Genomic DNA, 12,610 nt, shown 5'->3' with positions numbered 1-12,610 from the left:
GGATTTGTTTGCTTCGAGCATGAGTACGCACTGCCCGCTCTGGTTCTCCCTGATGCCTCCGTCGCCTATGGGGATAGATGCCCCGGCCCATGTATGGCCCAGGACCAGTCTTTTTGCCTTTCCACCAATTCGTTTGCTCTCAGCAGTGCTGCTCTGGGTACGATTGGACAAGCTGAGATCTGTTGTTGGTGGCCCCTCTTTGGCCCACTCAGATTTGGTTTTCAGACCTGGTCAATCTGTTAGTCGAACCTAAGACCAGATCTGCTGACTCAGGCCCAGGGTATAATTTGGCACTCCCGTCCGAACTTATGGAAGTTGTGGGTGTGGCCTCTGAGCGGGGTCCGTTAATGTATTCTGTTCTCTTGGCTGAGATTACAGATACTATTCTTAACTCAAGCTCACTCCAACAGGTGCCTGTATGCTTTTAAGTGGAAGCTGTTTGCCTCTTGGTGCAGACAACGTGACCTGGACCCAGTTCATTGCTCTGTCGGTTCAGTACTGGAGTTCTTGAAGAGTTGCTTTTCTGCAGGGGCAGCTCCAGTCACACTTAAAGTTTATGTGGCAGCTATGTCTGCCAAGCATGTACAGATAGGGGTTGTTTCTGTTGGATGTCACCGCTTGGTCTCTTGTTTCCGCCCTGCACAAGTTCTAGAGGGGTTAACAGGTGACCCCTTTGAGCCATTGGAGTTGGTGTCAGAAAAGTTTTTGACCCTCAAGACGGTTTTTCTGATGGCTCCATCCTCTCTTAAGAGAATAGGGGATCTACAGGCTCTTTTAATCAGCGCTTCTTGTATGGATTTTGCCCGAGGTTTGGTTAAAATCTTGGTGTGACCAAGGCCAGGATATGTTCTTAAGGTTGCTTCGACACCTTTTCGTTCCCAACAAATGGTCTTGGAGGTTTTCCCCCTCCTGACTCGGAGACTGGAAGTGATGTGCGACCTCTTGGCCTCTGCCCGGTGAGGGCATTAAAGATTGATGTCGACTGTACATCCCAGTGGCGTGGAACGAAACACGTTTTTGTGTGTTTTGGCAGTAAAAACAAAGGAGCTGCTGTTCTTCGGCCTATGAGGCGCATGGCTTGGCTTCGCCTCTAGGTGTGTACGCTCATTGCACGAGAGGAATGGCTTCTTCTCCGGCTCTCTTTAAGGGCTCTTCTTTGGAGTATGTTTGTGTTGCGGCAGGATGGTCCTCTCCGAACACCTTTATAAAGTTCTATGGTCTGGACGTGAAGATGGCTCCTTTCTCCCAAGTTTTATCTGCTTGAGCAGACGCTTTCCACGGTCTTCCAGCTACTCTCAGGTATGTGAAGGTATTATGGTATAACATTCCCATAACAACGGATTTGCGGCGTTGAGTGAACCTATGAAAGGGAACATCTCGGTAACATATGTAACCTTGGTTCCGTGAATAGGGAACGAGACACTGCAATGCCAGCCATTTCCCTACCTTTAAGTAGTAGCTTCCTTTATCTTGAAAATCTGATGAAACAGCTCCTAGAATGCTGATATGAAGCATACATGATGTATTCTCTGGGCGGTGCTAAGCGCTACTGGCCAATCAAATTGGCGTGATGTTATAAAGGCTTCAGACATTTGTCACACCGAAGGTGTTCCTGTAGCGACGGATTTGCAGCGTTTGGTTCCCTACTCAGGGAACCAAGGTTACGTACGTAACTGAGATGTTAACCTAGTCCTAGATGGTAAAATGCTGGATATTGCTTGCTGGGTCCAAGCACAGACAGAAACACTCACTTTGACAGAGGAACTATCCACTGGTGATGTCAAGCCGCCTTCAGATTGCCACATTTGACATTCAGAATGTTTTAATTTTTTTTTATTTGTGTTTTGCTGTGTTACAATAACCAATAACTTTTATTCTATAATATTTTTTTTCTGTATTGTCCTAATGACAATTTTATGATTGGTTTACATACTACAAACACATGTGCATTGTCATCATGGATTTTAAGTACAATATGTAATTTTAATCACAGAATAAGGCAGAAAATATATTTTATAATATATACAGTACTATACTGTAATAAAGCCTACTATGTCACTTAGCGCTGCATTATTCATATACTTATGAAAATACCCAGAGATGGCTTGATAAACACACACAAATCATACATTTTCAATCGTGTGTTTATTGTCTTCATGTTTCAGTAGTCAAAAGGTTTTTGCTTTTTATTCAGCTACAGCGATATCTGAATGCTTTTGTCCATATAAGGGACTTCCTGTCTTAAATTATTACTTCGATGAGTCATTTCTGTGAGAAAGCGCCCTCTGGCTTCCAGTATGAATGAAATATACATTACATATGAGTGTTTAGCACTCCATAATGTTCACATCACCTAGTTTTGGATAAGAATAAAAATGTCAGGTCATGCATAGACTAATGTTTCTTTGAATTTAAAACTAGATTTATTCACATTGGCCCATGGAAAAACTCTAGTGAACCATCCCCTGAATGTTCTACACTCTTGAGTTGCTGTATTATATGATATGCATGGTTATTTTTTTCAGATCTCCTCAGTATAAGCTGTGCTGATGTGACTGGAACTGTGGGTGAAGAAGTAACTTTCACCTGCAGTGTCTCTCAGCAGTGCTCTGAATGCTGCATTATAAAGTATACGTTTCTATACACTGAGAAATATAAAAACTCAACAATCTGTAGACAAGATCTTCCTCTGGGCTCCTGTGAACAGAGAAACAGCTTCACATGCAGATACACTCCAACTACAGCAATGACGGGACACTTCAGATTCTTGTTGCAAACAACGCATGGAATGAAAAGAACAGAATTCACTGTGAGCATAACAGGTACAGTATATAAAAGTGTTGTTTATAATTCAATAAACATTTACAAATGTTATTTTCAAACAGTGGTTTAAAATCTGTTCACAGAGCCCATTAGACCTGAAATTGACACTGAAGATCCTGGTAAGAAAGATATTATTCGGTTATAATTATTTATTACTGAGTATGAATTCAGGTTACTTACAGAACTTACAGAAATCTCTTATATAGTTGTCATATAGCAATAAATATAGCAACAGTATCAAATTAAATACAATTTGATACTGTTGCTATTTAACAAAAATATCAAATATAGCATGACCTGATGTTCACGTTAATAGAAGTATCATACCATATTCAAGAACATCTCAACAAGAAACAGCAGAAGATGGTCTGACTTTTAAAAGATGTCCTCAATACTGATTTTGATAAGTCATAATATATATTAAAATGATTTTACTGTTAGTTTTCTGTATATGTAGTTTTGTAATAGTGTGAGTACTGTGGTATTGTAGAGTGTGCCGCCTTGTTTTTTAAAAAGCAAAGAAATGAATAAAGACTTGTGATGCTCTAAAGATGAATATCTGAACATGGTGATGGGTGAGTTATACTAGTGAAGTAGTAAAGTTAGTGAAGAGACACAGCTGATCAGTATGTGTGCCTTATTTATTTCTTATTTTCTATTAACGCTGCATTATTCATATACTTAATTATGAAAATACCCAGAGTTGGCTTGATAAACACACATAAATCATAAATTGTTTCAATCGTGTGTTTATTGTCTTCATGTTTCATTAGTCAAAAGGTCTCTGCTTTTTATTCAGCTACAGCATTATCTGGATGCTTTTGTCCATATAAGGGACTTCCTGTCATAAATTATTACTTCTGAGTCATTTCTGTGAGAAAGCGCCCTCTGGCTTCCAGTATGAATGAAATATACATTACATATGAGTGTTTAGTGCTCCATAATGTTCACATCACCTAGTTTTGGATAAGAATAAAATGTCAGGTCATGCATAGACTAATGTTTATTTGAATTTAAATGTAGATTTATTTACATTGACCCATGAAAAACTCTAGTGAACCATCCCCTGAATGTTCTACACTCTTGAGTTGCTGTATTATATGATATGCATGGTTATTTTTTTCAGGTCTCTGCAGTATGAGCTGTGCTGATGTGACTGGAACTGTGGGTGAAGAAGTAACTTTCACCTGCAGTGTCTCTCAGCAGTGCTCTGAATGCTGCATTATAAAGTATACGTTTCTATACACTGAGAAATATAAAAACTCAACAATCTGTAGACAAGATCTTCCTCTGGACTCCTGTGAACAGAGAAACAGCTTCACATGCAGATACACTCCAACTACAGCAATGACGGGACACTTCAGATTCTTGGTACAAACAAAGTGTGGAATATTAAACACAGAATTCACTGTGAACATAACAGGTACAGTATATAAAAGTGTTGTTTATAATTCAATAAACATTTACAAATGTTATTTTCAAACAGTGGTTTAAAATCTGTTCACAGAGCCCATGAAACCTGAAATTGACACTGAAGATCCTGGTAAGAAAGATATTATTCTGTTATAATTATTTATTATTGAGTATGAATTCAGGTTACTTACAGAACTTACAAAAATCTCTTATATAGTTGTCATATAGCAATAAAACAATTTGCTACTGTTGCTATTTAACAAGAATATCAAATATAACATGACCTGAAACGTGATCTCATGAGAATACGTGTATATTTTTACATAAAGTGTGGTTCTATCACACGTACATTTACTTATGTTTTCATACACACAAAAACGTACAACAATGACGTATTTATAGTACTAAAACGTAAAAATAATTACGTATTGACAGCAATAAAACGTAAATCATGTAACGTAAAGTGTGAATGTATATGAATTCCCATGTATTAATATTAAAATCGTGGCATTAATGTTTTAAATCTGTTGTATTCAATTGTCATATCAATACAGATTTTTAGTCGAATTTATTGAAAGCAGTTTACTCATCTACTTAATATGAAAATAACATTTCTGTTCGTGACTTGTGCTGCTCGTTTCGGAGGATTACATAATGTTAAACAAGACTACAATTTGAAACCTTATGAATAAAATTTCTGTAATTCTTTAACCATTTTGTAATATTTAGTTTGTTTGCTGTGCGACACAGAAGGCGTTTTCTCCTATGCAGTGACTGACAATACAACCATAAGATACACCAGGGCGCAAATTCACAAATCACATCAATTTTATTTGTTCGCTGTACTCCCAATCTTTAGAATCCATATGTTTGTAAGGAACAGATCCGAATTCAGCCCTTTATCCATCGATCTTCATCTTCATTCTCAGCAGCAGCAAACGTCACAATGAAAGCCCGCGCTCGTTATGATTAAAATTTGAAAGTAGCGCCCTTGAGAAGCTTTACGACATGGTTTACGGCACTGATATTGAACGCTCATTGGTTCTCACCTGCTTCGTCACAGATTGCGACATGCCGTGTTTCAGCGGATTGACATTTGAATAGGGATGGGCGATACCACTTATTTTGTTTTCGATACGATACTAATACTTTCAAGGCCAATATCGCGGATATCGATACCGATACGATACTTCTAATCTGAACTTAAGTTATTAAATTATTAATAATTAAAGTCTTTAATTTATTGAATTACTATGAGTAAAATGGGTAATGATACACACTTAACATTATATTTGAAAGGTAGGCTATTTTAACATTCAATACGCCTTAATTGCAACTTATTAGATTATATTTTTGTTTACACATGGTTAAAATGTTTACTTGTAGTAGTAACCATGGAAATCTACAAATACTGTAGGCCTAGCTGAACTATGGTCATTGTAGTAATGGTTCATTTTCATAAGGGACTGCCAGTGACAGGCTGTTACACCCATAAAATGCAAACTTTGTATTCTGACAGTGTAGTTACAGAACAGAACATCAATACGAACTTTTAACATTCAATTTAAATATTGCAATTGCAAAAACTATGTAGGCTACTATTTCATTTTGTTTGTTGTGAAATAACTCAAACATAAACTATTATGTTGTTCTGTCTTCTGTTAAGCATTGTTCAGGGCTGCGTTTCCCAAAAGCATCAATGGTTTCTTATGATACTAAACGCATGCAGCCCTGTTTGAATGTAGTGAACGCTCTCTGTGATTGATTGCTTCTGACTTGCAGCATTTGCGTGTGTTCAGATGAGCAGGAAAATAGTTCTATACACGATCATTCACTAACATAGGTTATTTGTCCAATTCAATGCATATTGTACACATTAAATTTATTGTTAATTAAACAAAATCACTGGTAAAAAAAACACAAAAAAACACACCTTAGTATCAATATTTTTATTTGAGTATCGATACTTTTGATACTCAACGTCAGTATCGATACTTTATATCGATATGCCCATCCCTACATTTGAAATGAGTGCGCGCCTTCACGGAGAGAAGCCGGATTCATCATATTTTCATGAATTAATAAGTTAAATTCTGCTCTGTACCCCATAAAAAACTATTACCACCAGAGAGGACTGCGACTGCAACTCATCATCATTTGAACTACTTTTAGTACCACTTTTGACATTTTTGCAAAAAATAAATTATTGTGATTACGCTTGTTTGTCTGTAATTCTTTTATTTATAACAGTATAGTTTTAAGAAATGGTTAGATTTAGGGGTAGGTGTAGGATTAGCAGCTCAAAATATCGTTTTTAATGTTATATTTTTACTAAAATTGTCATTTTCCTACACATTTCTGGCCATTATGTTTTATTCTTTTAACATTATGTATAAAATGGGTATGTTTAGATTCGGGATGGGGTTTAGGGATCTTAAATTTATCTACAAAATGATAAAATGGAAATTATACATATATCTTTATGACATGAAAGATTCGTAAATATTTTTTTCACTGTAAAAACGTAAGTATTTTTACGTTTTAGTGCTATAATTACGTCAATATTGTACGTTTTAGCACCTTTCTAAATGTACAAAAATGTACGTTTTGTGTCTTTGAAAGTTACGTATTAATACCTACGTATTAACAATGAGACCAGGCTGCCATATTCAGATATAATTGTTCATTGTTTACTGTCCCCAAATACTATAAAAATGGAAACTGCTCTTTCGTCACTTTTCAGAAACAAATGACATGTTTAAGGATGCTTAAAGTCCAAGAAAGTGTTCTAGTATTGACCATGGAAGAGTTTCCAAATAGTAACACAATCCTGATATGTTTGAATTTTAAAAAAACAGGTATTGCTCAGATATCAATATCTCATGTATGTGTCAAGAAAGAAGAATCATATTGTGATGTGATGGAGAATCTCACTGTCTGCAGTCTGATATTGTGTTTATGATTTAAATATTTTATATTTAATGCATCTTTTCAGAGAAATTCTGCCGGAACGTATCAAGAACATCTCAACAAGACACAGCAAAAGATGATCTGATTTTTAAAGGATGTCTTCAATACTGATTTTGATAAGTCATAATATAGCTAATATATTAAAATGATTTTTACTGTTAGTTTTCTGTACATGCAGTTTTGTAATAGTGTGAGTACTGTGGTATTGTTCAGTGTGCCTTATTGTTTTAAAAAATCAAAGAAATGAATAAAGACTCGTGATGCTCTCTAAAGATGAATATCTGAACATGGTGATGGGTGAGTTATACCAGTGAAACTAGTAAAGATAGTGAAGAAACAGCTGATCAGTATGTGTGCCTTATTTATGTGTGTAAAACAAGTCAACTAAACTTATTCTGCTGGAAATATTTAGGCATTTTTGTTAAATGTTGGATAGATGAAATTATTTTAAATGCTAAGCATATAGATTTTAGCTAGATTTTGGGAATTCTGAGGAATGAGTTGGAGTTACTGTATTTATAATGAATTCCATTAAAGAAATCTAAATAAAATCACCCTACAGATAAAAGTAGAGACAGATTTATTAACAAAAGCCTTTAGAAAAATTATAGTGAATGAATAATACAGTCAGTTCTGAGTAGAACTTCTGCAAACCAACAGGGACTGTTTCTTTTGAAAAATGGCAGTAAAAAAAAAAATACTAAATAAATAAATTATATATATATATAGTCACATTTTCAGGCATCAGTTCCAAACTCTAACAGTGACCTCTACAGTAGTGCACATTTTCCACAGTCCTTTATAGTTTTTTTGAGAGAATTTGGATTTGGTGACTGATTATAGCCAATTGAAGATTATACTATTCTATATTGATATATTATATTGAATATAAGATTGCATATATGATTATATGATAATATATATTTTGAGATTATAAGAGAGAGATTATTTGAGATCATATAGGCTATTATATATTTGATTATTTGAGATTATATATTAAAAGATTACATTGCATATAAGATTTATTATAAGATTGTATATAAGATTATATTATACTATACTGAAGTGTAGTGGAGTTTTGTGTATTTTCTGTCTCTAGCTATAAATGCCACAAGCATGTGAAACCAGAACAAGACTGGATATCAGTACGAATCTAAACTACATATTGACAGCGAACTGCTCTTGCATTGCTGATTAAGTTCTGTTCGTATAGCTATTGGAAATTAACCCCTTAAAGCTACAATTATGTAAATTTTTCGCCACTAGAGGTCGCTTATTCAAAACAGGCGTAGTTTGATCACGTCTTGATTGCACAGGATCATGGGAGTTGTTGTCTTCACGTCTACAGCCGGTGGAAATGAATCGCTACAGGACTCGGGCAGAAATTATATTCATGGATGAGATTATTAATGTTACTGTAGTATGAAGCAGAGCAGGACCGAGTGCTGTGGGAGCTGAACAGAGCCGCTGGAGCGATTGATAATGAGAGACGAACGCGACACACATCTCGAGAGCAGCAGAACTTTTATTATGCCACAGCCGCTGCTTCCGCTTCTTCCGGTCAAGCGTATGAGGTAACAAAATAACATTTGTGTGTTTAAAGTTGTTATAATGCTACTCTGTGTTCGCTCGGAGGCTGCTATGAGACTCTTGTTGCACACTGCAGTAAGATAGATCAATATTAGTCATGGTACTCCAAGTAAATCAAGAAAACAAGATTTAAAAAACAAGACTCGTGGATCCAAAATGGTCAATATTCATATTCATGCATTTTATTCATATTTCATGTTAATCATTTATGGCTTATGATTTATCAATATTACTTTTGATTTCATATATTTATGTACTCCTACTCCATATATTAATCCTCATCACATTTTCAAGTATTTACTCTTTATTGTACCCTTTATGGTTATTATTCTTTTATATTTAAGAGTATGTATTCAATTGTTCTTCAAAGAGTTCCAATGTGACAGGTCACGTTGACACGTTTGAGGTTAGATATTGGACGTCTGCCAAGTCAAAACATCCCCTATATCTATTTTCATCTATTTTTGACATCTGACCAGTCTATGACATAATGGCTTTCCTTTGCTTTTCTTTGCTCTCCTGCTTCTTCTCTTCTATCTCTCATTTCATTCTGCAAATGTCTTAATTTTATTCCTTCTTTCTGTATATTCTGATCTTCATCTATTAGATACAATACTCTGGATTTTACAATACTCTAGATTTTGTTATTAACTATTAATTACTCAATGAATCTGTTTGTCTCTATAATTTTTAATTAATAAATGTGTTATTCCTTATTCAAATTTAATCTCTGACATAATCATTGCTGGACTGCCTAGATCTCATTATCTCTAGTTTTTGCATCAGTTTTAGTGTTTCCGCCCGGATCTTCACGATCCGTCACTTCTGATAATGCAAGCTTTAAATAGAGGTGAGTAGTATCCTCTCTTTGTTTCTGGTCTATGGTTTTCAAATTGTCTGAGCTTTGAATTGTATCCGCTGGTGGATGTGGGTCTTTCAATTTTGGCAAAGAAAGAACCACAAGTCCAAGGCCACTGCCGATGTTAAGAATATCAGATAATTAATGTTGAGTATTCTGGGAAGTCATGGTTGACTTTGGAATATTGAATGAATCTGGTGATTTCTGGGTTATTCGGCAGAAGTGTATAAAGTTAAGAGAGCTCTCTGTGGGTATGGAAATGGCCGGTGTTGGACGTCATTGATCTATCTAATGTAGACACAGATGCTGTCTGTGAAGGGCTTCTGTTAAGGGCTCAGCAATTACGATAACAGGAGACTGGCCTTGCTTCCTTGCTTGATTATTAAATTGAGATTCGTTTATTAAACTGAGATCCATTGGCAAATATTATATGAATATTTAAAATAAAAACCAAGAGTTTGAAATTTGTCTAAATCCAGAAAGCAGAAATTTAAATTGTGAACATTTTTAGGATTTATTGTATGAAAAAAAAAAAAAAAACTTATTAACACTGAGTTTAGCCACAAATCTTGAATTTCTTGGATAATTTCTTAAATTTCCTACATAAATCGATCTTGTCAGAATGGGTGTCAAAGCAGAGCAGTACATCAGCAATTATTGTTGTACATGGATGTCCGTCTCATAAAGGAGATTGGATTGTAAAAAGGCTTACAAATTCAACTAATGGCTATTTTTGCCACTATTTTCTCCAAGTCACTTTGATGAGGTGAAGTTAGTTTTAAACCAAATTCCTGTTCTGCTCTGTTCTGTCCCAGCTGTGTTAGATCGAGTGTGCTGCTATCTTTAAAGTATTGTGTCCAAATTTGTGATATGATATGTACAACTGTATTTAGATCATTCTGCTGAAGAGTTTTTTTTATTATTATTATTTCATTTATGCATTGTCTCATTGGTTAAAGGTTAAAGAACATACTTTTTACATGAGATGTAGAGCTAGTCAAAAAGAGAAATTAATAAATAGTACAATATTAACTGAAAGAAGCAAAGATATAGTTTTATTATATCCTGAAATATGTATTCATAATCCCTGGTAGACAGCTTGAAATTTGATCTATTGTAGAGATTTTAGTATGTGTTAATGGAAATAACTTTTGCATTGTGTTGAATGAGAACAAGATTGAGTGACTAAGTTGGCTGGTAGGGACTACAATGAGCTTCTTCCTGGGTTAGTGACATCACTAACCCTAAAATTTACATAAACCCCGCCCCCAAGAACACACAACAAAGGGGGCGGGGCCATGTTGGGCTGCTTTAGAGAAGAGGAAGAGTTGTTGTAGTAGAGTGTTGTTGACATGCCGTCATTTTACGCCGGACTGCTTCACAAACGAGGGTCAATTCAACGCTGGATTTGCACAAAAGATTAACATGACGGCACATGCTAGTGGATGAGTTGAATCAACTCCACAGCAACTACATAAATTTATCCACTAACCATTCAGAAACGTCTAAAAGTTGTAACTTCTTCCTGAGTCTCTCCATCAGTGTCGACTCCGGTTTGAACAATGTAAGGCTGAACACCGTTACTGACAATCCTCATTTTGGCTGCGTGAGATTCTCCAGCTTTGTTGTTGTTGAGCAACCGAAGCGTGAGCTGTTAAAGCTCCGCCCTCTTCTGGAAAGGGGGCCAGGAGCAGCAGCTCATTTGCATTTAAAGGGACACACACAAAAATGGTGTGTTTTTGCTCTCACCCAAATAGGGGCAAATTTGACAAGCTATAATAAATGATCTGTGGGGTATTTTGAGCTGAAACTTCACAGACACATTCTGGGGACAGCAGAGACTTATAGAGACAGTAAGCAATAAGCAACCCTCTCCATTAGTTTGATGTTAGTTCAAACAGTGCAACTACACTGTAAAATTTTTTTTTTTTTCGTGATTTGTTATCACAACCTTTTTTCTTTTGTCAAATCAACTTGGATAATTAATGTAGTTCAGATAACATAATATTTTGAGTTTCTGTTGATTAAACCAGTCGCCTTCATTGTATTAACTCAATTTTTTAATTTCAATGAACTCAAAATTTTAAGGCAACCAGGTAACTTACTTTTTTAAATTAAACCAACAATTCTTTTTTACAGTGTAGCAACAGGATAAGCAACACAGACATACCACAGTTTTTGGACTCAAAGGTCATATGGAAGTAACATTTTCACAGATTCTGCAAGTGGTTCACAAATGTTTTCTTGCAACTGTATTTCTGATGCAGATGATTAAAAGAAAGGAAAGTTGCATGCAGAGACATATGTTAGAAGACAGATAATTCTAGACATAACTAAATAAAATAACCCTTATCCTGGAAGGAATATATATATATATATATATATATATATATATATATATATATTTGTTAATCATATAGATTCATCTGTCTTTATTTCTATATAAACAGAACAAGTGGAAAATGTTCATTTTGTCACATAAGCGTAAGCTGCTTATTCATTCACTTTTGACATTTTATATTTTGTTTTATAAAACCGCTGTATTACACTGGTTTTTAGCAATGAATGGTGCAAATCATGAGGACACAATTCCAAAAATAATAAAAATATTTAACTCTATCATTACTAGAAATTGATTATCTATAATACAGCATCAGATAATGCCATGGTTTTATGGCTAAGAAATCAAAAACACTGCTTTTTCCTATATTGTCCTAATGACAATTTTATGTTTGGTTTATGAATTTTAAGTACAAAGTGCAATTTTTATCACAGGATAAGGCAGAAAATATATTTCTTAGTTTCTATACTTTAATAAAGGCTAAGCACTGCATTATTCATATACTTTATTGTTATGAAAATACCTCAAGATGGCTTGAAAAACACACATAAATCATATATTGTCACAATCGTGTGTTTATTGTCTTCACATTTCATCAGTCAAAAGGTTTCTGC

At 35.1% G+C, this 12,610-nt stretch overlaps 1 protein-coding gene across 1 annotated transcript in view; it reads left to right on the top strand.

The window, feature by feature from the left end:
* LOC127523260 (uncharacterized) overlaps positions 1-12,610 on the top strand; it is a 73,265-nt gene that overhangs the window by 3,960 nt on the left and 56,695 nt on the right. Inside the window, exons 5-7 of the mRNA XM_051913775.1 lie at positions 2,526-2,822; positions 2,907-2,942; positions 3,950-4,052. Of these exons, the coding sequence (XP_051769735.1) occupies positions 2,526-2,822; positions 2,907-2,942; positions 3,950-4,052 (436 nt within the window). The remainder of the gene's footprint in view (positions 1-2,525; positions 2,823-2,906; positions 2,943-3,949; positions 4,053-12,610) is intronic.

The sequence above is a fragment of the Ctenopharyngodon idella genome, chromosome 12, assembly GCF_019924925.1.
Source record: "Ctenopharyngodon idella isolate HZGC_01 chromosome 12, HZGC01, whole genome shotgun sequence".
Classification (NCBI taxonomy): Eukaryota; Metazoa; Chordata; class Actinopteri; order Cypriniformes; family Xenocyprididae; genus Ctenopharyngodon; species Ctenopharyngodon idella.
Note: the sequence above shows the minus strand (reverse complement) of the source record. Positions and strands in the feature narration are given on the sequence as shown.